At 35.9% G+C, this 27,547-nt stretch overlaps 2 protein-coding genes across 5 annotated transcripts in view; one reads left to right on the top strand and one right to left on the bottom strand.

The window, feature by feature from the left end:
• The window catches only part of LOC118280679 (tissue inhibitor of metalloproteinase), a 40,590-nt gene extending 18,418 nt beyond the window's left edge, over positions 1-22,172 (top strand). Inside the window, exons 1-7 of one of the 4 annotated variants that reach the window (XM_035600974.2) lie at positions 7,382-7,693; positions 18,472-18,598; positions 18,804-18,886; positions 19,070-19,178; positions 20,049-20,170; positions 20,922-21,040; positions 21,682-22,172. In XM_035600974.2, coding sequence (XP_035456867.1) covers positions 7,613-7,693; positions 18,472-18,598; positions 18,804-18,886; positions 19,070-19,178; positions 20,049-20,170; positions 20,922-21,040; positions 21,682-21,739 — 699 coding nt within the window. In that variant the 5' untranslated portion in view covers positions 7,382-7,612 and the 3' untranslated portion in view covers positions 21,740-22,172. Of the gene's footprint in view, positions 1-7,381; positions 7,694-13,695; positions 13,741-16,046; positions 16,070-18,471; positions 18,599-18,803; positions 18,887-19,069; positions 19,179-20,048; positions 20,171-20,921; positions 21,041-21,681 lie in introns of those variants that run through there. The other 3 variants (XM_035600982.2, XM_035601001.2, XM_035600992.2) reach the window with 3 other exon arrangements.
• The window catches only part of LOC118261729 (synapsin), a 63,793-nt gene extending 36,246 nt beyond the window's left edge, over positions 1-27,547 (bottom strand). The window contains exons 1-8 of the mRNA XM_050701516.1: positions 27,535-27,547; positions 26,929-27,055; positions 25,842-25,978; positions 25,437-25,655; positions 24,894-25,054; positions 23,810-23,895; positions 22,629-22,755; positions 22,321-22,425 (exon numbers count right to left, since the gene is read on the bottom strand). Coding sequence (XP_050557473.1) covers positions 22,321-22,425; positions 22,629-22,755; positions 23,810-23,895; positions 24,894-25,054; positions 25,437-25,655; positions 25,842-25,978; positions 26,929-27,055; positions 27,535-27,547 — 975 coding nt within the window. The remainder of the gene's footprint in view (positions 1-22,320; positions 22,426-22,628; positions 22,756-23,809; positions 23,896-24,893; positions 25,055-25,436; positions 25,656-25,841; positions 25,979-26,928; positions 27,056-27,534) is intronic.

The following is a 27,547-nucleotide window of genomic DNA, read 5'->3' as shown; positions in this document are numbered from 1 at the left end:
TTCTAATAATAAAAATTATGCAACCAATTCCTAAACACTGAAATCAATATAAATCTATTCATGTGAATGAATGAGAGCGGTAAAAATTCGTGTGGGTTAGGCGGAAATGACTAAAACATCTGAGTGTTTGAAGAAAAATGTAAGCACGTAAATGTATATTATTTTACAAATAAAACAAAAATTACTTTTAATGGTGTATAATTACATTGTATGTAATGTACATGCGCGCTTTAAATACAGGTGCATTAATTTAATGCGATACGGATAAGCGCAATGGTCACTAGAGTACATTATCGTAAGAACCAAAAAAAAAAAACAGTGGTTAATAACATGTTGGCATTTACGAGGGTCCAAGATTTATAAAGTGCCATGACAATTAGCGTAGATGATCATAAAGTTTTATCAGACTGTCACAAGAACGGCCCTAAAAGTATCAATATCCATTATGCTCAGAATAAATGTCATGCGATCATGCTCTGGATCAAACCTTTATGGGGTCATATTTTATTTTTTGCAAGACACTTTGGGAATCTGAGTAGCGTAGACATTTTGTTACAATATTTAGACTTCGTTGACGTGTCCGTTCGATTTTCTTGCCCTAGTTTTCAGAGAACATAATATCATTTAAAACACTGCTTGTAAACTGTGAAGTGCAATTAGTGTTCGCTAGCAGCGTTACGACGGAGAGCCGTGTCTACGCAGGCACACTTTGTCACCTCTAACTCAATTTGTCGGCTCATGATAATTTTCGATGTTTCTCGTTCGACGACATCTTTTTGTATGCGGCGCTGCGGTCGTTAACGATCCGCACGGTGTCAATCAGACACGCCTTTCTCATTTTGATCAATAAATTGAATACTTGTAAAGTCATCTTTTTTGCCTTGTACCTACTACATGTACTTATTGGTATTTCATGGCGCGTCGCGACAATATGAAAATGTAAATTAAAACTCGATAATGTAGAATCATTGAGTCTGGCATTGTACTTTAATATGCACGAATCAGTTTAACGTTCATATTATTTTGGTGGTATTATCTGTAGGGTTGTTTTGTATTTTTTCCGTAGTATTATCTTGAAACAACTTAAAAACATATCTGTATTTTTAAAGAATACAGACAAACTAACGAGTCCATCTTGAATCCACACATTGATCGTCTGCGAATATATGTACATACATATTAAATAAACAACTCGTGGAAAAGTTATCCGTCTATAGTGAAATAAATAACATACAGACCAGTAATACAAGTATTTATGTTCAACATTTATAAGAAACATTATTTATTTCAACTATAAATATAATATATTATGATAATGCTCTCCTTGGCAGTAACCTACAAACGCGTAATAATTTGTAACACTTGTCCCTGCACTGAGCTTAACATGTTATTGGTTTGACAGCGGCCGGTTTGTTAAATGTTTGATTTACGGGCGAAGACAAACGACGCAACATATGTATGTGTGGTCCAAACTGTGCAACAGTTACAGACATTGTTTGTATTATGTGAGTTATGTACATGTGGATTTAAAACTAATAACTTGTTACATAACATTTGTCACGAATAAGGTTTTACTATATTAGGTAACTTTACCTATTCTAATATTCAGCAAATACCTAACTGGGAAAATTTTCAGTACAATATTTTTAGTAGGTCTGTCAGTTAAAAAATACGAGAATTAAATTACGAGGGCATTAATTAATTTAAAGCAATTATTCGTGATTGTGGACACGACATGATTGGTAACTTAATACAATTGGGGTCTTCAACACTTTATTATTCATTGGGTTTTTCAATGTTGCAAGTTCATGATTTCAGTAGGTAAGTTTAATAGTTTAGTATCCAAGTTTAACAGGATACGAATATTCTTCCAACAAGTACTTACTTTCCAATTACCACTAAACAAACATTAATTAAAATCCCGTCAATTCTTTCGGGATTTTCCTCTAGCAAAACTGTCGCGACTTATCCCGTCTTACTTTAATCTTAAAAGCAAAACCCCGACACGATAAGCCACAACTTAACACTTTTAAAATAAAAAGGCTCTGTATTCTAGAAATCAGATAAAATGTGGCAGTCGATTAAAATTATTTCTTAAGCGATAGTAACAAAGTTGAAAGTCATGTAACGATTAACTTTTTGATCTATTTTTAGTGTAAGGGCAAAGGTAACAGACACCAGAGCTATTATATCTCTGCGTGATTGATCACCGATCTGACCGATATAAATATATACAGCGTTGCTTATCCTTACAACACGTTATTAACTTCACGGTACCTATATACACGGTGTAACAAAAAGGGAGTATACATATCAAGTGCACGGCTTCTAGATAACATAACAAACAATACGGGAAGGGTTTTTTAAACTCATGTTTTCATGGAAAGAAGTTATGAATTTTTCCAAAACATTAAATTCCATAAACCGAACATCAATTAGGTAGTAACAGGTACTAGGCGATCAGATTTACAGAAGAAATGTTTCGTAATTAGCGAGTGACCCCTGTACCTAGTGTTGTGATACGTTTGTATGATTTAAAATCAAGAACCATGCGACACCAAGTATTTGGTGCCAAATTTTTTTAACCGTATTTTAAGCTGAAACTTTGTGTAGAGATTCTATTCAACCTGTATTCTTCAGTGCTTCTTGATGTATATGGGTATTTTGTTACACGCTGTATATACAATATAGGTAAATAATATACCATGTGTCCATTAAATCCTATATCATTATTTCTATCGATGGATGAAATCTAATGGAATGATTCATGACTTCATTGAAGCATGATTAAAACTATAATTATCGAGCTTAGAATTATTGATGATATCTAAATGGGTGAATGAATTATGATTACAATTTGTGATCTATGTCTATGTTGTTTATTTATTTATTGTAGACGTACGCGAAATAGACACTAACATAATTGACAGCTTGGTGATAAAATATAATATTCACGTTATTTTATTTGAAATATATTATAGGACTTTATTTGGTATAAACTCTGAGAAACAAGTAAGTTTAAAACTTCACCCGCATCGCGGCTAGTACCTAAGGTCGGTGAGGTTAGCTCAAAGTTGTGCTTGTCCAAACAAATTAACACAATAAATTCCAACTTCGTAATGATATAAACAAAAGTCCATTGTTTGTTTATATAAACTATAAATGGATTCAATTCTGAAAACTGACTTATCTATTCTATTCTTACCAAAATAACAAATGATTACTACGAAATCAATCGTTGTCGTGATCATTCAAAAGTTTTATTTAATCTTAATTATATAGCAAACTTTTGCTTTTATTTTTGACTGGGTAAACTTAAATTCCTTTACGAAACATTCGTTCTATTTTCAATACGTATTAAAAAAATCTGTAGATATCATATCACAAAAAAGATTTTTAGTTTATTTTTACCTAGTGTGTGAACATACAACGTATTATTTGGTTGAACAAGTAAAAAACGTTGATATGTTTGGTTCTGTACTATTTTGGCTATCAGATGCATTAATGTTTTATTGCTCACAGTAAACCAAAAGAAAATAAAGTAATGGTAAAGAGCCGACCACCCTGAGTTCGAGTACTGGTTGAACTAAAAGTCTCCGCCTACTGGTACCAGGAAAAAAAAATGGCGTATATTAATGTTGCACCTATTAATTAATACCATACGTAGGTACTTAATAGCGCACCTAACTTTTAACTTTGTTTTTCATGTATGGCTAAAGTTATTCTTGTAGACAAATGAAGGTTTAAGGTCACTTTGATATTTTATTGCATTCGTACTTCAAAGTCAGCCTCTTTTCTGTTGGCAGCAAAATATATTTCATGCGGTTTTGTTTAAATTACTATGATAATTCTCATTACATTTTGCTTAGAAATGTTATTAATATTTGTTTTGCGTCACAGAACCAAATATATAGTACCTAAAGGGGCTGTTAATAATAATATCAATAATTGTAAAATAATTAATTTTGTTAATGAAGTAGTTATTTACCATTTTCTACATTTAATTATATTATTATTTACTTAGTTATTTACCTAAAAGAACGTGCATGATTACACGCACGTAATTATATTATATTTATTAAAATATAGTAATTGTTTCAGACATTTTGTGTCCAGGAAAATTAGAATTCGAAACGTACAAATGTAAAATATAGGTTTCAATTAAATTGTCATTTTTTGAATACCAATCAGCCTTTTAAATAATTCATGAAATTTTTCCTGTATGGGAATTTCGCGACTAATAATAATTCGTCGAAGCACAGTCTGCATAAATAGATAACATTACCATAAACAGGTGACTGCGAACAAAGAAAATATATTTTTACTTATTTCATATCGTCTGGGAACCGAAGCTCGCTGAAATATTTCGATTAAATAAAAATAAAATGGTGGCGTATCGCCGCATACCTTCGTCATTTAGTATCGTTCGCTTTTTGTACCACCTCGATGTATTATTCATGGGGTCCTGCCTCACTTGTTCCTGCATTGTCTACGCGGCTGCAATTACTGAATTTATGCATACAGCCTTTAGGCAGATCACTGTATTAATGCAGCACATGAGTCATCCGAGGCGTGGAATTAACCGAGGTTGTCCACTTGTTGAGCTGACTGATGCTGATTTATAGGTCTCACATCGATATTGATCGATGCGTCTGCGCGTATGATTGTGGACCTAGCAAAAAATATGATCGAAATGTTGTCTTAAATTATGCTTCACATTTACGATATAATTATACTGAACAACATCGTAAAGCCAGTGTGGAGCCTTTTTGTTCATTCATCATCGGTTTTATGAACCATCAACAAAGTTCGTTCCTTAATTAAGTATATTTACAGCGGTTTATGTTTATCAATGAAATTGTCATAGTAGTGCGTTCAATTAAAAATATCAGTGAGCGTGAGAATCATCGTAGTTCGTAGTAAATAACACGAATACAGCGATGGGCTAAAAATAATTTTGCGTGAATCATGGTCCATTCAGTTTGCGGAGTGACGCAGCTTTATAACTCTTATCGTTGTGATAAAAGTAATTTCTGCGAAATTATTATATTGTTTGTAATTGATGTTGACGAAATTTGGTAACATTGATAGCGTAGTATTTACTGTTGAGAGACTGGTAAATAGACATAAGCTTATGAAACATAGTATACAAATATTGAATATTTTCCTTAATGTCCTTTCAATGACAATATAAACTCTAGAACTACTACTTGTAACCTAAGGAATCCTGAAATCAGTTTGCAGTCATGTAAATAAATATACCTATGAAAGGAGGCTCTCTGGAGAATGACTTTGCAAGTTATTCTCTTCGACCTATAATAGGTTGGCAATGAAACATGAACATTTGTGAAGAATATTCGGCGAATTCCCGCATAATGTTAAATTAGCATGTCGGTATCGATATGCTGCCCGGGGCGGTATTATGCTAATGTGATTGGGGACATACTTTCAGCTTGTCAGCGGAGTAACATTTTTTTGCGTAATAAACTTTAACTATCCTACAAGGTGCTAGTGCTAGGACGCATTTTAACTTTAAAACTGTAGAAGTCAAGAGGGAAGGAAAACAGCAAAATCAAAGCCTACATACATATGTTTCTCTATTGTTGTGAACCTATGTGTTGGGTGCAGTCGATGATTCAGCATTAAACATTACTATAGACTTAGATTTATAGTATTGTAATGTCTTACACCATTGGTTTAAACTCTACTAATGGTTATTATCTTGTTGATCTACAGCTGCTGTAACATTGAATTAATTAATTCCTACATACATAGGTACAGTTTGCAATAGGATCGAATTATTATATTATCCCTATATTTACATTCTGTACTACGCAATAACAATAAAACTAGACTAGCTACTCATATGGAAATTTTATTACAACCCTATTCACAACAAATTTCCCTGACGTGCCTACATAGTTGCAGAACATCAACTATCGGGGTTTGGAAAGTTTCATTATATTAGTTTATATATGAGAAATAAAATTCACATAATATTTCGAAACGAAGATTTCACGTACGTTGAGGATCCTGAAATATGATACATATAATAGTATACATTTACGACTTTTCTCAATATTTATATCATTATGGAGTAGGTTAGTGCTAGGTACGCAGGTAAAAGTTATTCATTGAACTTGTTTTCTTGCATAGAGGTTTAATACACGTCCTGCATCCACTCCACGGCCGTGGTGGTGCGAGGTACCGGCGGCCGGCTGCCGGCTGCCCGCGAAAGTTAACCTTGGAGCTTTAGTGCAGCATGAGATTAACGGTGCGCCCGCGCCGCTGCTTTCGCTAGCAAATAGCGTTTATTATAAGAGTACGTACTCACCACATCGACCCACCGACAACCTCTAACATAATGCAAACATCACATTATTATAATGACTCACTACATTGTCATAAATATTTTTAGAATGTTTGTAACCTCTTCACTATGTAGGTAACTACTCAGCGACCAATTAGTTATATTTTAAATTAGATCCTTTTTATTCATACTAACTACCTTAACCTAGAAACGAAACCGCAAACAAGTTCTGATGAAATCCAATTAAAAAATAAATAAAATTGAATACGCCCCTTAAGCAGCTGTGTGGCCAGATTGATAGATTGCGATCAAAGTAGCGTGGATATCTGATACATCTCGCTCGTATCGATTACGAGATAACAGTATCGGAACAAAAGAAAAAATTACTCACACCGTTGTAACGCGACGGTATTGTGATCCGAGAAAATTGGCGAAAAGATTTATTACGTGTCGCCAACTCGAGATCTCGTATCATAAATCGATGTAATGGTTCGATCGACGAACCGATAGGGTGTTATCGAGAACCGCTATCGATATTGATGTACTTTGTTGGATAATGGTTGTGAAAGCTCGTAAGGTGCGTCGCTGGGTAGCGAACTAACTCCAAATCAAGTGTGCTGCGGTGAAAAGAGTGACAATGATTGATTTTCATTGATAGAAATGTTAAACGCAACTACGGTGGACATATGGTGTCGTAGATTGTATTGATAGCAGTACCAGATGCTGCGCTCTGGTAGTACGAGGCACGAGTACGTGCAGTGTTCTGTATCTAGGGCTAAGTGTTCGAGTATGAGATGTTTGTGTATGTGGGCGGTCAAGTTCGCCAGTTCTGTTGTAATACGTTGTTAGACCGTCGCGGGGTCAGCGATTCACCGCCTCGTAGAGAATAGACGAGCCGCCGAACTGAGTCACGCGGAAACTAATTTTGTTATTATAACAACAGGTTGTTTGCTCACATTTCGCAGTAATTGCCTGTATTGGTTAATGTATGCGGTTTAAATGCCGATACACAAATAGTGAATGTTGTATTTAAATGATGCGGTTAAATGAATCGTCTTCAAACGAGAGTAAACTGTAACGGAGTGAGGTCGGCTTGAGGAAACTAAAACATTGTAGAATCACGTAGGATGTTTTTATTTATTTAAAAACGGTGAAGTGACGTAATAGCGAACATCAATAGAACGGAATAATAGTGACAAACGAGGCATTTAATGTCTCTAATTCATCAAAGCACAGCCGTCACAGTTTGATAAACTTGCAGAATTTATAAGTATTAGTGTTTCCGGCAATACGAGAGTATTAATGTGTGAAGTGGGTGCATGCGTGTGCGCAGCTGGCGCCGGCAACATCGACGGCTGCAGAAAGTCCACATCACCGCTATACGTGAGTTGGCCACACACCAAAAACACTCATATCCCTTATACGTGACATTGCCTCACTGTGGAACTTTGTGAAATTACAATGTTTTAACATTCAAAACCTATTTAGCATTCAAACTTCATACTGTTTACGTCGATATCCTCGAAAGTATATAAAATACATTATTAGGACTTGTTTACACGTGTCATTTGTATTTACGATCGAAATCTGATGTACGTACAGTGAAATTCAATTAATAAATAATCACGACACGGTCTGACCGTTGGTGTATCGTGCATCGTGTTAATAACAAATTAGGTCAGAAACTACCGAGCGAGCCAATTGCACTTTATTGCTACTATACCCAATAACTATAATTGCAACTGTATAAAAACGTATGGGCTTTAAAATAAGAGCTAATTCCCTTTAACGTTATGTACAATTCGATACGATGAAATATTTGTTCTTACTCATTTAGCTCGTTGTTCTGAAAAATATGTTTATTTCAACTGCAGCGTTGATTAAGCCGCAACTGTTCGTTACGTAAACGGTCTGAGAGGCGCCGCAATGCTCGCCATCCTTCGACAACTTAATACTTACTTATACGCTCTTACTGACCCTTCGACTACCTTAATAAACAATCAAGCTTTCCTACATGGCTGTGACTTGAAGGATAATTAATTATCATTAAATCCCACATAATAAATGACAAGTCTATTGCAATACCTAAGTCATATTTTCATCATATGTAATTTCCATCACCGTTTGTCCAACCTTTGATCAATTCCAGAACCTCAACTAATGAGACATCATTTCCGACCAGAAAGATCAATGAAAGATTCCTCATTCTATTATAAATTCATCTAAATATATCTATGAACACAATTAGCCAGTTTCTTTTATTAGAACAAAAATATTATTTCGAGCAGATTACGTCTGTACTTACGTGTATTACGTATAAACATTCGCATTTCGAATTGTTTATGTATACAGACATTTTATGTACTGTGTAGGTAAAGTCTATTTTAAATTTCTTTGTTGATAAAGAGTTTTATTTTCGATATAAATGGAAACCGTAATGATGCATGCATTTAGCCATTTACCTAAAATAAAAAGGTATCTGATTCAAAAAAAGAATAAAAGGTAACAATTTAGCATCCAAATACGCCTACGTACCAATTACTGGCCACTTACGTAGGAACGGTTCATTTAAGTGAACCTTTAAGCCATGTTAACAGAAGGTACATGAAGCAAAATGTTTCCTTTAGTCTATAGATGTGGTGATAATGAGTACCTAAGTGATAATATCCTCCTTTTTAGGAAAATTATGGTCTCTTAACAGTCTCGCTTTCGAAATAAATCCTCATATGTACTGCATTTTATTGCAAACTTTTCAATCTTTAGTCAATTTTATGTAGTAGCAATTACCCGATTCATAATGTATTTATTGTATTAATAGTGAAACAGCCAACCATTAATGTAATTAATTACGTTGCGCTCATGTTGTTGATGTGTTGATTTAATAAATAATTAACTTTCATATATGTGTGTGTAAGCTATCAAGAAATTAGTCACTAACAAGGTAATATAATGCCACTGAACATTTTCTCGTAAAGTAAATTTATTGGCAAACAAACCTTGTAGTTTGCTATTGTAGCTACTGAATTAGCACTGAAGTTAATTTACAGATTATGCGGAGTATAAATACAGAATTTCTGATTTCGAATTTGTAAAGTGCTATGGCACCGGAGGTCAGTTTGTCGGGTATGTGAGAGTAAACGTGTCTATTTCAATGTCTAGTCTAGTTAATAAATATATATAATTCAGTGAACAAATATAGTACAATCTATTTAAAATATATCTACGTTCTTTATTTTTAGCTTTGTATCTTACATTTAAATTGTTACAAGTGTGCAGTTTAAAGTGTCACTGACACTTGGTAATCTGCCCGGCCTACAATAGAAATGGCCGTGAAACAACACCGATGTAGAAATGTTAGCCACAATAAAACAAAGCATTAATAAAAGAAAAAAGACTGTTTGGTTACGTATTGACTTTTACGTTTAACTGTGCTGATGTCAATACACAAACTTCGAGAAAGAATACGGACTTCATGGCTCCGTCGTTACATAGTAACAACCAAATACCACCGACAGATCATCTCAATACTTTCATTTGTATAAGAATAAATAAGGGAAGTTGTTCGTCAAGTAATTCCAGTTTATGTGGGCTCGTGTGGGCTGGCACAGGATCGCTTTCAACATTTTGATGAGAATACATCTTTTATGACACGGACTAAAACTGTTTTCACATTTGTGGCCCTCGACGACGTGCCGTGTAAAATTGAGGTGAACAACTCCAGGCTCTATCAAAGGACACGATTGTGATTACTCACATTTTCCTTTATGTGATGCCCTTTTGAAAGGCGGCGCCGTCAAAAGGCCAACAAATAAAAACACAAAAGTGCAGAGCGCAACGCGGTCACGGTGATTTGTGTCAAACGATGTCAAACATGCTTGTGCCTGTGTCCTATCGATGTGAATGTCTCATAATGCAGACAATGCCGGCTCTGTGTTATTTAACCCAGATCACATATCTATGCATATTGTATACCTAATCATAATGTGCTATACAATTCTTTGACGTTGTAAATATTCCGTTCCGTAGGCGGCGCATGCACAATGCAGGCGTATAATTAAGTCAGTTTCGTACCAAATAATGTGAAAGCTTTGAATTCGCAGCAAACCGTACGAATTAACCGTCTCATGACTTTATTATCTCCTTTCCTGACGGTCGTCCGGTTTTATAGCCTATATGTTACCGAACGTTTTCGGCTCCCTTTTACTCTTCGAATGTCTTATTCTTACACTTTATTCAGACGTGTTAAATCGAGTTTAATGTTCACAATGAAATTGAAGGACTGAATGGATTCACATTCCTTTATCCTTTATATGACAGTGTCGTGTCTATTGCATATATGTATTCACTTTCAATATCAAGTAGAGTCAAATATTTTACTTGGGTAATGAAATGTCTTAGAATAACTCGCTACAATTATTATAATACAGATTAGTTTCATTAGTACTCTGGGCGATATCAAAGTGTAGCTGTAAAACAAACGGACACTCGCAATTAATGACGCTTTCCATTAATACATTATTTATAGCTGTGCAAAGGGACACCTGGACACCTGGGGTCGCAGTTAATTAGAGTTTCTGATGTACCTTTATTATCTAAGCTTTGATGGTCATATTAAACAGAATTTAGAATAGTTTGAGTTAGTCGGAAGTTATAAAATTATTATTTTAAATAACTACTAGTCCTGTTTTCCACCGGTGCGATATGTGACCTGCACGCTATAAGCTTTATTAATAGTGCTATGAATTCTGTTTATCGCAGACAGAATCAAAGAAAGGATCAAATATACTCAGTAGTCACGATTACGATCACAATGCCGAGAGACATTCAGAATAACAATATAATTGCGTAATGATACAACTTTGGCCAGATGCGGGTTTAAGTTTTGTCTCAACAATTTCTGTTTCACCAAACTTCGGTTAAAGCGACCGAAGGGGTTAAAGCCGCAGCTTAGATAAGTATCTTTGAATTAGAATGCCCAACAACTTCAACGTAAGGTCTTATGGAAGGATAAACTCACGATAATCACAATACAAAATACTTTCAACACGTTTTTTAAAACAAATTATGTAAATATTTCTGAGTAACCCATACGAATATCTTTCGTTAACGCGTCCAGATGCGTATTAACGTCAATCGGGCGAAAAAATATTTGCCTCCTTGTTCAACACTTGGCATTTAACACCTCATTTTATGAACTTTTTAAAAGAATCTTTTATCGTCGGTCATTTGTGGAAATGAATATGCATATTGCACGCGGCAAGAGCTGTCTGTGCCGGCCGGCACTTTACACGAGAAATCGTGTTTACCTACATTTCATTGTAACACTATCGTCTGTAAATTGATTTTCAAGGTTGGAAAAAACGTTCATAGAATTTTATACGAAAATATTTACCTTGGGTTTAGTAAAATAGATTGTAAATTATGGCTTACATCACTCTATGGTTTCATGGATTCGAGTCAGGTGTAGTTTTATGTGTTCACTTCATTTTAATGTTTAAAAGCTCTATTGTGTTGCGAGGTTTTTATAGCCGATTTTTTTTAGGAATTTGCCACTGACTTAAAATTCGATTCTTTTATCTTAGTTTTTAGTGTAACGTCGCAATGTTGCTTTAATATCTAAAGTGTTTTAAATTTCCATTAAGTTCTTTGTTAAACTATGTTGGTATAACAAAACAAAAACATACTCGCAATGCTAAAAATACTCGGTTGCAACATGTATTTCTGATAGCATCATTCACTTCATAATACATACATATGATAATCCTGTGCATGGTGAATCATTTACTAATATAGTCACCGTGATTTGCGATAACTTTAACATTCTTATATTCGAGATCTTTAACAATACACCAACAATAACTACGAAAGAATTTATTGAAACAAGACTAAAACGTACATTGATTTCAGATTATACATATAGGAGATCGTACGGTTCCATATGACGAGCAACATTTTACGCATTCCAATTTTCTTTGCTACTTTATCAAAGGCAGATCTGTTCCAAACCCTTTTTCTTTTCTAACCTTTAAGATATCAACGGACATGATCTATCGTGTCTATTTAATAACGGTTAGGATCACGTATCTCATCCGTGGTTTATCATTAAAATGATAAAGAACAGCATTGTGGTGTGTTCATGGTTTGATTGTATTACCATGTTATGATAATCTCTGTAGTGCCATTACATCTGTGCTATTGTTGTTTTACCGTTGCATTGAAATAGTATAACTAGATTTTCATCGCTTGCATGTGCAGACAAAATTCATTTTGTGAACTTTGAAGCAATATAGACTCAATTTATATTGTATAGTAATAAAGTGCGATGAGCTAGCTTTATGCTCGTTTGGAACATATTACCCTCACATAGTACATATAATATTATCTTGAAGCTTAGTGAAGTAAACGTTTATACAGCGAGAATGGGCGCAGAACACTACAAACAAGAATTATAATTAGGATAGTTTTTGCCTACAATGGGCAGAACTTACTCGTAGGAAGAAAACTCATGAAGCTGTCAATACCGTAGCCGACAGTGACATACAAGTTGAAGAGAAAAAGCCTTCATTCCACCAGTGTAACTAATGGGCGGACATAGAAACGTCGAGCAAGCTTTTTCCATCAATTTTGCTGTCAAGTACGCCGGCTGTATAAAGTATGTTCAAACTAATTATTACGTTGAGATTTCTTATCCTAATTATATTCATCCGATAAACCTACTTACGATAAGCGTTGACCATGATGACTAATAGCTTGGCCACTTGATTTAATGTTATATGCGCAAGTAGAGAAGGTGAATTTCATATATAATTAATTGTTTTTCAACTTATAACGGGTCTGTGCTAAATATGTACATTTTGTAAACAGAAATACCACAGGATATTTTTTTATCAGTATACGATAAACACTGTCCTTATAAGAATTGGGAATTTCAAGCAAATTTTCCCGAACCAAACCGTTTGATAAGACCCAATATATAAACAATTTATCCTGAAGAATATGATCCAAAACTGACACTATATTAAACCAATTGAATAAAGGCATATTCATATAGGCGTATTCAATTGAGTAGGTACCTTTCAGGTATTTCCATTTTAAAATATCTGTCGACCTCATTAGTCCGTTACATTATATAAATGTGTTATTATAGAAAAACTCGTCATTTGAACATTAAATCGCGCGCAGAGATGAATAGATCAACCGGTGAAGATTGATTGACATGTTTACTGGTGTAATTGAAGTGTCACGAGTCTACTAAGAATTGACCGACGGATTTATGTAGTTTGTGCGTTCTTGTGACATGCTTAGACTTTAAGGATGATAACAAAACTGAGTGACGTCGCGTTACGTAACTAGTGTAGTTTGTTCCCAACGTAATAGCATTTGCAGGTTTGTTTAATTTCATGTCAGTTTCATATGGAGAATCGATCACAGTAAGTAATTGTGTTTGGATTGCTTCTAAGATGATGTTTTAGTGTATTTGTTTTTCATTTCTGTGTTTTGAAATGTTATGACAGGATTACAAAATTTTGAAGAGATTTCTAAATGTTCTGTCTGTTTCATTTCGGTTTGCTTTCGACTATTAAATACGAAAAGTGTACAATCTTTACGTTGATGTAAGATACATTTTTGCCTCTGTCTGCCATTTTATATTAAATTTATTTAAAAGTAAACAAAAATATTTCATTCGTCAGTTAGCAATTAAATCATCGTCATTTGTATGTCAACCAGAACAACGTCTGGTTCTGAATATGGGTCTCTCCCAAAGATTCCCAGATCGGCCAGTTGGAAGCAATCTGCAGTATTAATTTATTATTGCAAAGTTAGTGCTTCATGTGTCGCACGTTTCAGTTTGGGTTTTTCGAATTGGGAATTCTATGTAACAGTATAATTAACTAGAATTATATTTTTTTTTATTTTCCTGACCACTAATAAGTGATTGAGTTCAGAGTTCTATTCCAGTAATAAGTGTATTTTAAACAGAAAATTACCTACTCTATTGTGGTAAAAATACATTATACTTACAAGTATTATTAATAAAATTTCGTATTCAAGTTTACTGAAACTTCCAAGTAATATTGGAGTAATAATTAACTATATTCAGGCTTGTATATTACACGCAAAACTTCCAACCAATAAGAATTCCACGTACCAAGTTCAATATACAAAAAGTAACTAATTTAATACTCTATTTAACTTGGGCAAACCGCAATTCAGATCACGCCTTGACCAAAAACCGCAGAATGTTAGTAACTCACTCATACACCTTAATAAACAATATAACAGGTAAATATGTGAATATAATATTATAATAGGTACCTGTTGAATAACTTTCAGTACATAGGTACTTGTTTCATATGAATATTAAAGACATAATACACGTACTGTAGTTTTCCCGTTGAATTTTAAATGTGTTGATGCTAACCAACAATTTTCTATAGAAACAAATTATACATACATATAAGTACCTGAGTATAATGTCTATGTACCTGCTGTTTTTCTTCGTTAGGTAAGCGAAGGGTATAAGTGTACCGACATTTCGTCTGTCACATTATTTAAATTTGTCCCAAGCTATTAGGGAGTAAGTTTCCCTACCGTAAAGTATAAAAGAGACTCAAACTTGTCACTATTTGGAAAAACCTGGATACGAAGAAATACTGATAACAGACAAACTCTTTCCCCAACCGATATAAGTTACGATGATTTATCTTTTCTGTTTGTAGGGAAACAATGGAATGTATTGTATCCATGCGCTATCCACTTAGTCACTCTCCGGTTCCGTGAAGGGACGTGTTCCAATTTATTTCAACAGATAGCTGTAGTTACCGTAACATTAGCTACCTATCGATAAAAACACCTGTCAGTCAAGTTTTTATGCCAGTTACTGGTAGTCGAGTAAAAAACGCCACAAAAACGTGTTGATAGTTGTTCTGAATTATGATATATGAGCAATGCAACCTAACAATATTTATGTAGGTCGCACATTATAAGGCATCTTTGAAAATCTTTTGGCAACACGACGAATATTACGAGGTGGGCCATTGTTCGAGTGTTTATATCCATGCAAAGAATGGATAGGGTCAATCGTTTGTTACCCAAGCCTTAACAAAGCAATGGACATAAACATTATACGCGTAGCAACATTAGAAAACAGACATTTTACTATGCAATAAACAGCTGCGATATGTGATAAATACCTGTATTTAAACGTTGCCGCAAGATATGCATTCTCGGAAACATTTTCATCTTGTAGGAAATGGTTTTTATAATACATAATCAAATAAATTGATAATGATTTATAAACAATGTCCGACATATTAAAGTGGTTTATATTGTTCTGTCAGCGAAGCAAAAAAATGATTGAACAGGGTGTTCAATTGTTCGGTAATACAATCGAAGCTATTACGATGGGAACCAATATAATTTTATTTCTGCTTTACAAACGTGCTCAGCGCTTTATGTTAGATGCCGGTAAACAAGTATAAACACATAATGTCAACATTCACCTCAGGTTTCCCGACGAACCCTGACAAACGAGGTATTGTTGCAGCGGCGTGCGCACTCGGAACCACGGGTGCGACTATGGGAATGCACCCATAAAATTTCCGCATTGTGATTTGTATCCGAAATCTGTATACAGAGCGGGATTATACTGCACTCATCGTAAGGGTACAAAAGGTATGAGCACTGAATAAAAACGCAATCGTAAGGCTTCTGCCGACCGGAGCGCAGTGACTCATGTGACGTGCATCTCGCATCTATGTGAGTAGATTACACTAGACGATTTAACACATGAAACAAATTTAAATGAATCTTAAATTAATCAGTTACATTCCATTAAATTCATATTAGATCGTAAATGCCTAATAAATTCGGGATTAAGTGACCGTGCATCTGATTTTAATGAGCGCATTGATTGACAGGTACAGTCTGCGCAGGAAAATACATATATTGAGAAAATCCAGTCGTTAATATTCTGAACAAGTATTATATTATAGTACCTGTCGTAGAATCGCTAATGATTAATTGAATATCAACTAAGGTGATTTAAATTACATTAATCATTTCTAAGAATATTTCAATTAATTTAACTTATTCCATTTAAATTATTGGCGCTTTTTTATCCTCATTGTTAGTATGGGATGGATCTTATTTTCAGTAGAAATCTAATCGTATTCCAAGTAATTCAAAGAACAAATAAGAAAGTTTGATTTGCATTAAAATAATCACCACAGATTGTTAGCTCAGAGCTATAAATTTACAACATAATCACATGGTTCCAAGCTTTTTTATTGCTTGTAGCGTTTAAACCAATCTTCTGTCTCCTATAAATTAAATCAGTCATTTTTATTGACCATTTATAGTTAATTGATGGCTATAGTTTAATTTGTGTTTTAATTTTATTGTTTTATAGCCGAAAAGCTTGTAATTATTTTTTCGTTGAGGTGGAAGTAAAGGTTAGATCGCGTGATGAAAAGGCAATCAACTCTGGCGCACTTCCGTACTAAGACGACGAGTTAAACTCCCACGCGACGCTTGTAACAGAGGGCTTATTGTTCCCGACTAAGCCTAATAACACATTAACTATAAGGCATATTCATAATAATCTCAAATAAATAACAACTAAGCAAGAATATGTCTGTTTTGGTAGACAAGATACTTTGTATGCGGCAGCTTGAATCATTTTTAGAGCACGGTACAAATAAAAGTAAAAGTTTAATTTGACCAAACCAGTTTTGCATATCTCTCATGACAGAAAATATTAACACCCGACATTGCCATCCTGCGGAAACTTTAAAAATATTATTTAGAAATCGTTCTCCAATATTCATTAGATTTTTTAAATAAGAATATGATACGCCTCATGAGGAACCATCGAGTTTAAATGTAAAACTAGTGTAATCCTCTTACAAAAGAATCACAGGGCGTGAGTTAATGTGACCAAAACGGATTAACGTCAACAATTATAAAAGAAGTTCTCGTGTAACAATATCCGTGGCTGTAGACACGTCGCTCTAGTCACTCAGCGTCGGATAAGCTTTAACAATCCCCGTACAAAGTAACAATGAACACGAGGTTATGACATGGCGGCTCAGAGGTTTATTCTCGTCAATGCAAAAAATAGAGGTGCGGTAATAAAAGTTTATCGCCGTGTTATAGAACAACAAAGTATGAATGGAACAAAAACAAGACTCGGTCGCGATGTAGGTCACAGTACTCGAACATCATCGCGCAGTAGCCCAGAGGTGGTTAAGCTAATAAATTATCCGTAACATGCTCTCGCCTCGCCCGCGATACAAATTGATGGGTTCCTTAGCAAACGTAATTAATTTAAAGTGTGAAGTCTTATATCACTTATAAGATTAGATTGGATGCCTTCATAAACAGCTTTCTATTTAATTTATTGGAATATCGATCAATAGAATGTAATGACATGTCACAAGATGCTTTATTGCAATTCTATTGCTTGGACTTCGAACCTTTGCTGTAATAAATTAGTAGGCTCAGGTTTCATTGTAGATAATGTACTGAAGTAGTTCTGAGGTAATATAAGTGGAACAGACGTAATTGGTAAAAGCATTTCAGCTATGTATCTAGAACACATTGAATGAGCATTTATTATGATGGGTATTTGCAATTTAAGGTTATTTGTTGCGACTTTTTAAATTCCGAACCAATGTGCATCGCGCAGTTGCATGTGTTTCATTAATAAACGTTGCGCGCCACGATAATCCGGGACAAAAATAAAAGATCTTATAATGTACATATAAATTTTTGAGAAGAAAGGAAATCCGTAAATTGTATAATAACATTGCGGGCAACTTACCAAATAAAAATTAAATTATCCGCATTAAAGTTCGCGAGAGTTCTTTACATGTTGTTTTACGAGTGTGGTGCGATGGTTGCTCAACATGCATGTACGAATGTACGCGCGCCAAACTTTGTGGAATTCGAAACGGATCGTTAGTTATTATGGCAGAACAACATATACATCAGCGGTAGGAATCAGGAACTGTCGTATTGTGTTGTTACTGTCGATCTGATAGCATTTATCATTTAATTTATTTGATCAATGAGTGCTACAAAACAATGAAATTCTTAGAATGCGAAGATTGTTTTGCAGTAATGATGAATCCGCCTACAACAGTGTTGTTTTGTTGCAGAGCATCAGATATAGCATGCTGACGAGGTGGTTGGCGCTGGCGCTGGTGGTGGCGTGCTGTCGGCTCGCCGACGCCTGCACGTGCCCGCCCGCACACCCACAGACACACTTTTGTAACAGCGATTTCGGTAAGTTACATTAATTAAATACTACCCTAAATCGCTATTCTGTGAATAATTAATCTACGTACGATCAAATAACATATTTCAAAGACTTGGCGAATATTGGAAAACTTAATTAATTTTGACTAAATTTATACACAATTTCGGTTAGATATTAGGTAACCTTTGTAACGTTTGCTTCTGAATTAATTGGGTTCATCGATTTTTTCAGTGATCGTTGGTCGAGTACAAAAGACATTTCGCGGCAAAGATTTTTACGACGCATACAAATTGAAGATTCGAAACACTTACAAAGTAAGTACTGAAATATTTACATTGGACGTAATAACGACATAAGTACTTTTACACACGTCTGAATTACAATACTTATTTGAATACAATAGCTTCATTCTGGACTAACGTGTTTGTTCTAAATGAAAGTTTAGAAAACTTGTTCTATTTACTTGGCAAGCTAAAGATAATGTAATTGTATTGCAGGCGACGCCAAAAGCGAAGGTGGCTCTACAATCCGGCCGCCTATTAACACCGTCTCAGGACTCTTTGTGTGGCGTGAGTCTGCAGCCGAGGGAGACCTATGTTATTACAGGTGAATATCCTCTCTACTACACATGTAATAGGATGTCGCCGCGAATATTACGAATGTTCGAGTCAATTTAAGGGATAAACACCGTTCCCGCTGCCGGCTTACCTGTAGTAAGCCCCGCAGGATCGATATTGCTCCAACGTAAAATGTTGACAGTGCTCGGGACGGAGCCAAGCTCGCCAACCAGGAAACATTCAGATAATTTATTGCGCACGGCACACAATATCCTAATACAAGTCGAACAAATATAATTCCAAGTGCATGTTATGACCAACTGCTTTGAGGAATTTTAAGCTGACATTAATCGCTTAGACCCAACCACATCAACGCAAACATTAGGTTCGATGCCTAAGACTTGCTTGGCTCATTAGAATTTGACTTTGTAACACAATAAACATTGCTTAGTATGGCTGAGATATAAACATCATGTCCTGCAACTAAGCAATTGCGTCGACAAGTATGTTAACATGTACTGGGGATATGACGTTAAACAACAAAATTCAAAGGATTTTTTTATTTGAATTCATTCCAAAAGTTTTAATTTCTTTCTGTCATTGAGCCAGGCATCTATCTTTGCAGTCGTCCAATTTGTCCGAATAATTTATTCATTGAAAAATTGTTCTGATTCCGAATGGACGTGGTGGGTGGAATAGGAAGGCATAAAAGGATTTGCCATAAAAGAAATGTAAAATAGGGACGTTCGTGTAAACTTTGAGTTACGATGTTCTTTCTACGTAGAATAAAGAAAACTCATTTATTATTTTGTTACGAGTCGTCTACGTGGAAGATTTATGATGTAACGACTTTGACGGGTTATTAGTGCACCTCAACAAAGTGACAAATGTATTATAATTCTCTCTTTCCATGTTCCAGGTCGAGTAGTACACTTGGAAGCTCACGTGCATTTATGTGGTTTCGTCAGCAAATGGCGTGATGTCACTCCACGCCAAAGAAAAGGATTCCGTCTACTCTACAAGCAGGGTTGTACTTGCAAAGTAAGTTATCGACTTATCGTACTCGTACCTGGTAGATTGTGAAACATCGAATTTTGTAAGTTGCAACCAAACAGCTGCATAAGTTTGAAACTTTCCTACACCAAGCGAGGAATACATACAAAGTATGCATTTAATTCCAAAGATAACGCGAAACATGCAATAAGTTTGGTATAAGATACCTTACAATTTCAGTTGGCTTAGCTTGTAAACCGTAGTATAAAAGTTATTTGAAATTTAAAACTAGTGGCAACGGTAAACAAGTAGTTTGCAGTCGGTTACCATATATACATAAATAGCAGCAACCAAAGTAAATGTATGTAGAACTATTCGCTTCTCGATATACGAACCAATTTCCTTATTTTCTTCTCTCGTTTTCCGAATCGTATCACTCATGTAAGACGAATATTTTTCCGAGTGAAGCATACATTACAGCTTCCAAGTCACAGCTTATTGATATTCAACGGGTACGCCGACCAAACTATGCGTACTGCTTGTAAATGCCGACTAGCAAAGATTACTTATGTAAAACCGATTTACAAAATTCAATATCCTTTATTAAGGATTAGACCGATCAGATAGCGGTTGATCCGGGCAAAAATACGAAATTTGATTTATTTGTAAGTTAGATATTTACGCTACGAAAAGCTACGATGTAGCGTAGCAAACCTTTCTTCTTTCATAGCCGACGGAATTATGTAGTATAGTACATAGGTTTGTTACTAGAAGGTAATTAATATGGTAATCATGACAGGTCCACATGAATCGACGGCGGTCCAAGTCGCCGAACGCCTGCACGACAGGCTACAACGAGTGCTACGAGCGACACGGCATCTGTCTACACGACCGCGAGCGCCTGTGTCGCTGGACTAGGTAAATATATTCACTTTTTATGTAGCTATTTATGACGTTATTGTATATTTCTGATTTATGTGTCAATAAAACTGAGGTTAGAAAAGTAATGAGCTTGGAATAGGTACTGTTTTATGCCACAATTCAGCTATTTTATTCTTCTACGAACGCTAATGTAGTCATTGTGGCAATAATAATTGTAAATATAGAAAAGTGTGGCAGATTTTCCTGTAAGTAACAGTAGGTACCTAAGTTAGACAAGGAAACAATAACAAAATTATAACCCATGGTACCTAAAACTCTCTAATTACTGCATTAAACGAATCGTAAACAATAAATTTCATAAGCAACCTTGACGCATACTACTAATTCGCACTCCGTGTGCCAAGCCGGATTACTCACACAATGAACAATTTTATGATCCCATTCAGAGCTATTTTATACATACTCAAGAACTCCTTAATATAAAGCAGAAGGTTTCACATTTCAAACAGTATTAAAATCAAATAAACACCTACGTTGTCAATGTGCGTTTGTAATATGGGGAACGCGTTACAGTCGTAAACAGGCGCGCGTTTGATGTTCGCCTGCAGTACAGTCAGTATCGGTGGTGCTACGTGTGCTGCTAATTGTCACTCAACACGTGTGTGTTTATGTTGCAGGGCTCCCGCTCTCACGAGGTGCCTCCAAGCGACGCGCCACAATGGCACTATGACTTGATTCACCACTACGATGCACAAGTTCACTCTAAAATGTACCTTTTGAACAACTCACTACGTCGTCCTCGTGAAAAATTACAAAATCATTCACACCCATTACTAATCGTACGCAACAGAGCAGCTGTTAATACTAAACCAAACATTATTTTTAATAACATTAGATTCATTTTTCGACGTTAAGTTATTTAGTTGAATGTTGTGTGTATGAACTATGAAGTTAAATTAGCTTTATTGGCAATGTGACGAATTTATTGGTTGCAAGTCTTCGAAAATTGTTAATTTGTGATTTTTCTTTTGGACGCTTCTAAATTGTTGTTTGTCTTTCGAGACAAATATAGTTGTAACGTTATTTTTGTATTATTTATTTTTAAGTTAATGATTGTAAATTAACTAATTATAGTGATAAATAGGTTAAAATAAAGAAATTTAAAGTTTCTGTTGTCTTTGAATTACCCAACTTATACTGCGCCTTGTAAAATTTTAATGGCAAAGTTGCACCGCTGTGACCTGGTGCTCCTACGTCATGTTTGCTACAGACACAGTAAACAAATACAACGATACATAGTATAGTCAGGTACTTACCATATCGGTGTGGTTGTGGTAGTAGGTCTGCTCGATGAGCGGGAAGTTCTCTCTGCCGAGACGCCGCTGTAACTGCAGGAGATGACCGAATACCCAGGGACGGTCCTAAACAAACAGAACGTGGATTATTACCCACCTAATTTAATTTTGCTTAAAAATTCTGGTACATACCAGTGTATACTCTACTCTAATCTGCCGAATTACTTCTATAGACTCTTTTATTATGAACTTTGTTTGTATAAAAATAAAGTCTAAATCTAAATAAAGTAAGTAAGTGTAGTGTACAAAGCTGAAAGTTATTAAAGTACCTGGAAGTGGTAGATTGAGTTTAGGCTGTTGATGGAAGGTACGCCGCCGAACTTGAGACCGAGGAGCAAGGCTCGGTGGTCGGCCCCAGCATCTCGAACATTCTGCCTCACCAGCACGAACTCAGGCCTAGTACAAGTGTAAAATAGATATACCGCTGTACTCATAGTCATTTAATGGTTACTTAACACAATCCTCAGCGATGGTTTTTGATACAAAATCGTTACTAAGGAATAGTTTAAGTAATTATTAAATGTCTCTCAGTGCGGCAGATAAAGTAATTAACAATAACTTAATCAAGTCGGTACAACTAAAAAAATTCAATTAAGTCTCAAAAGGTTAAATGTTAAAAGGTACAAAGAAGATATAAATGTCAAAAAAATATTTCATTTACACAGAATTAAAAGAAAACAGTCCGTAATGAAAGGAAATAATTCTTGACAGACCAGCTATTTCAATATTAATAATTCTTCGAATTTTTTGACTTTGAATTACCGAATACATTCAAATAAACTTTGCCGATGGTAGTCATCCTGTGACGGCAGTATACAAATATTTTTCTAAGCACCGACCATGAGAGGAAGTAGTTTACACAAGTTTGAACAAACTTAGTTATTGGCTCTCTATTATTATGTAAATTGTACAGCGCCCACACTTCAATCAGAAAAGACAACGCAAACAAAAGTTGTTACAAACTTCCATATATACATTTATCATTTCATACCCCGCTTGAGTCATCAAAACGGTTCATCTATAAATAGAACGTGTTCATATGTTTGTTTTCCATTTAGATTATCTCATCGTTCAACTTACTGACTAAGTAATTAGATTGTTACGCGAGATTATAAATCTCATTATTAAATCTCCATTAGAACTTTAATTATATTACCGTTTCTCTTACAAATTCCCTGAGTAATACTTATTTGTGTTGGAATTTTAAATGAGTGTTTCTTAATTAAGTAAGTTGGCGGCGAGACAGACTCGTTCTGTACCCTTAATATGAGTTTGCTGTACGTTTAAAGTAATAGAAACGAGAGCGCGTTCGGCGCTCTGATTGGCCGGCTTGACTAAACCAACCAATCAGAGCGCCGAACGTACTCTCAAACTCATACTAAGGGTACTGTTCTTGGAGAAAATGTAGCGAGGAATATTAGTTAAATACGTTAATGACTGAATTACTTACTTGAAGCATCTGGTTACTTTGGTTCCGCTGCGGTAAACCGCCATAGATACGTTGGCTCCGTCGGAATTGGCTGTCACAGTCAATTCCTGTACCGAATAAATGATTAAAGTTATATAACAAATTCCTCGCAGCTCCTAATAAAGGAACGCAAACGGGTCGATTTGATTATCCCTTCTAACTTAAGCTCCCAACTTTGATACTCTTTGCCCTTTAGGAATTACTGAATTACGTAGTGAGACCTTTTTAAATAAAGGAAGATTTTTTTAATGAAATTGGATGTTTTAAATTGCTTTAACATAAGTTAACGCTTACTATTGAAGAAAAAAGAATGAAGTATTAGATATAATGACTCATGACTGGGTACAATTTTCGCAAAAACGTGTTTTACAAAGTTGTTATAAAATCAAGCAAATTATTTAGGCAAAGTAAACCTATTCATAGACGTCATAATGAGGTCATAATATTAAGTAAGTACCTATTTTCAACAACAACGCGCCATTATTTTGCAACAGGATCTGTTAAAACAAGGTCCCATATCATGAGCATCTCATAAAGATGTTATAAAAAGATTTCAGGGCCGCTGTAGGGGAAGGTTAAATGTTGGTAATAATTAATAAGTTGAGGGTAACACACGTGACGTTGACACGGGCGCTGGGCAGTGTGCCTGAATATTGCAAAAGTTTGTTCTACAACACCTATTTTGTGAAGAGGCTACATAATTGATCAGCACGTTATGTATGGCCAGTTACTATCACGATTTTTAGAGTGTTATAGTCTCGAATTTTAAATGTAACTGCAAACATGCTCATAAATATTTGACTGCCCGGTTGGCGCGGTGGCTGGGCAACTGTCTGCCGTGCAACGTGTCGCGGGTTCGATTCCCGCACGGAACAACTCTTTGTGTGATCCACAGATTGTTTTTTCGGGTCTGGGTGTCATGTGCATGTGAAATTGTATGTTTGTAAACGCACCCACGACACAGGAGAAATAATGTGGGGCAACGTTTAAAAAAAATAACATTTATGGAATTTTATGGAAGTCATAATAAACTCTAGTTTAATCCACTGATAGAAATGGTACTCACCCTAAATTCAGCTTGTTCGACGCGGATGTCCCACTCGCCAGGTAGACGGCGACCCCTGAAGTACTTAGACCAGTCGGTGTTCTGGTCATCCACCACCAGCAGCGTCACGCATCGGTCCCGGTTGTACCCGCGGCCGACAGACGCCACAGACGTTACGCTCCCTAAGAAACCATTTATTGAGCTGCACAACTCGTTTTTGTACACACTCGAAGATTAATATGATAATCAGTAATGATATTGACAAAAGCGCCAGAATAGAAAGGAAGAAGCGTAATTTAGTGGTTACATCACAGATAGAGTTCTTCCTAAAAACGATTAAAAAAAAGAGCAGCAATGATTACAATTCGAGTGTTTAAATTTGCAACAGGCTGATTTAATCAGTAGATATACAGACCTATATTATTTTATACATATAAAAAATGACACACATTTATAATTCTGTTCCCCATTTCCCAAGCCATATCTTGTGAAGATAAAGCCCAAATTTAGGGGCAGTCGACTGTAAAAGTGGGTCTCTCGGGAAAGGCTGTAAACATACGTTACCTAATAAATTGGCGCCTTGATCTCTTGCGGCGCCAGTGAGAGATTGTACTCGCTGGAGAAGAGACTCGCGGGACTTGGCCGGGGAGGAAGGTGCGGATGTCCCGCGCGATCCTCCCCGCAGGTTGAGCGAGAGATCCCCTCCACTGTTCGCCGCAGCCGCCGCGGTGGCGGACGGCGCCGGGGGAGGACCCGACGCGCTGCCAATGCTGCCCCCGGTGGCTATGTTAAAATAAACAGTTCTCAGTATACAAGTATATTTTTTATCTCAAATAAATGTATCTACAGTGAAAGGATTTTCGTTAATTAGTTGTAGTCTTCCTTAACGATACTACATTATTGTACGTTATGAATAAATTACTTTGTCACAAATGGTATTATTTGTAGATGTGTAAGTTAAGAGCTTACCCTGGGAGGTCGGCCTTTGAGTCTGCGGTTTCGGCTGGCTGGTGGTGGCCGGCCGGCCGGTGTAGGGGTCCACCTCGCCTTCATCGCACTCGGATTGCAGGTCCCCCGAGCTGAATCTGCGCAACGCCTCCACTGAACTACACGCCGCACGCCACCGCCACGCCGCGCCAAGTTACAGGGACACGCAGAGGAGGGACAAAATCGACACACACAATGTAGCCACTCATGGTCACCTAACCTTAACAACTTGCCAATCAACGTGAACACTGCCATCATTGCCATTAAGCTCACTAAATCAGGATGATCTCCTACAGTGCTGACAACTGAGAAGCTTAGTCTATATTATTTGGTAATCTTAGTCTGTCGGAGAGAACATAACAGTTTAAAGAAATAACGATATCCCAGCTGTAACAATGACTTGTTTAGCAGCAACATCGAATCACGACAATGACATCGGAGGAAAGCGCCATGCACCGAATGCAGGTAGTCAGAACTGTTATTTGTTGTAAGATAATAACGACAACAAGTAGCAGCAGTGAAATGGTCACATACAATCACAGTCGAGGCTGATGAGTGGTGCTACACGGTATGTAAAGTGGAGCGAGGGTCAGGAGCCGGGGGGTGGGGGGGGCGCGGGGAACGAGGGGGGCTTGTGCCGACAGGGGTGGAAGCAGCGCGGTGAAGCGGTTCGGGCTTTTTACGGTGTCATAAATTTTGCTTTATCCTTAAATTATAAACTGAATTTTCATATAAAAACAAGATTTATAAATCCAACTTGTAAATAACAACAAATTAACTGAACTATTATTTATGTTCTAAATAAAAGATTAGAAAAGATTAAGACAATAATAAATCATCAAGTTTCAAATTCTATATAGTATCTAAACTAACACATTTTTACTAAAGAAATTCCTTTAAATCTGACATCCGTTGAAGACAGGTAGAGGTAATACATAAAACAATCATCACAAGATACATGGAAAGACTGTAGAAGGCTTCAAGTCATGCATTACACATTATAGTATACAGATACGCCAAAACAAGTAGTTTAGTAACGAGACAGTTAACATGCGAACTAGGGACTTACCTTCGTTTCAGGTAATTGACATTGGTGGTGAAGGAGTTTCGGAAGCTTGAGAAAGACAGGGTTGATGTGGTCGCGGCCTGCGGGCCACAGATCCCAGGGCACCCCGAACGCTCTATTTTGCCGCCCCCTTTTATCAAAATACAATTATGAAACAACGTACATTGGGTCCACTTTAGCACAACTACTAACTCGTTATTATTATCAATTATCCTCGTAATAAACCTTACGTGCCCTTTAGGTAACAATTACTTAACCATTATAATAAACTGGATAACTAAGGAAGAAGGTTCCTAATTGTAAAACTTGCCATAAAAACGTGTTCATCATGATATTAGTAGATTTTTTATTAGAATTATTTAAAATGTATTAGATACTGATACCCAGTAGGCATTGACGAAAAATATAACCTATTGTTACGTAATGGTAACCACGTACGTTTCGTAATTTCATCATATCATATTACGTATGGAATACTGTGACAATGATATTCGGTTAACGAGAAAAAACTCAACATGTGCTCGTTCCACGGGCTAATAAAGGCAACGAAATAAGCCTGGAAGAAATATATTGTATACGCTTGTATGTGCAAATAGAGAAAAACTATACAATCCAGTAACAT

The sequence above is a fragment of the Spodoptera frugiperda genome, chromosome 20 (assembly GCF_023101765.2).
Source record: "Spodoptera frugiperda isolate SF20-4 chromosome 20, AGI-APGP_CSIRO_Sfru_2.0, whole genome shotgun sequence".
In the NCBI taxonomy this organism is placed as follows: domain Eukaryota; kingdom Metazoa; phylum Arthropoda; class Insecta; order Lepidoptera; family Noctuidae; genus Spodoptera; species Spodoptera frugiperda.
Note: the sequence above shows the minus strand (reverse complement) of the source record. Positions and strands in the feature narration are given on the sequence as shown.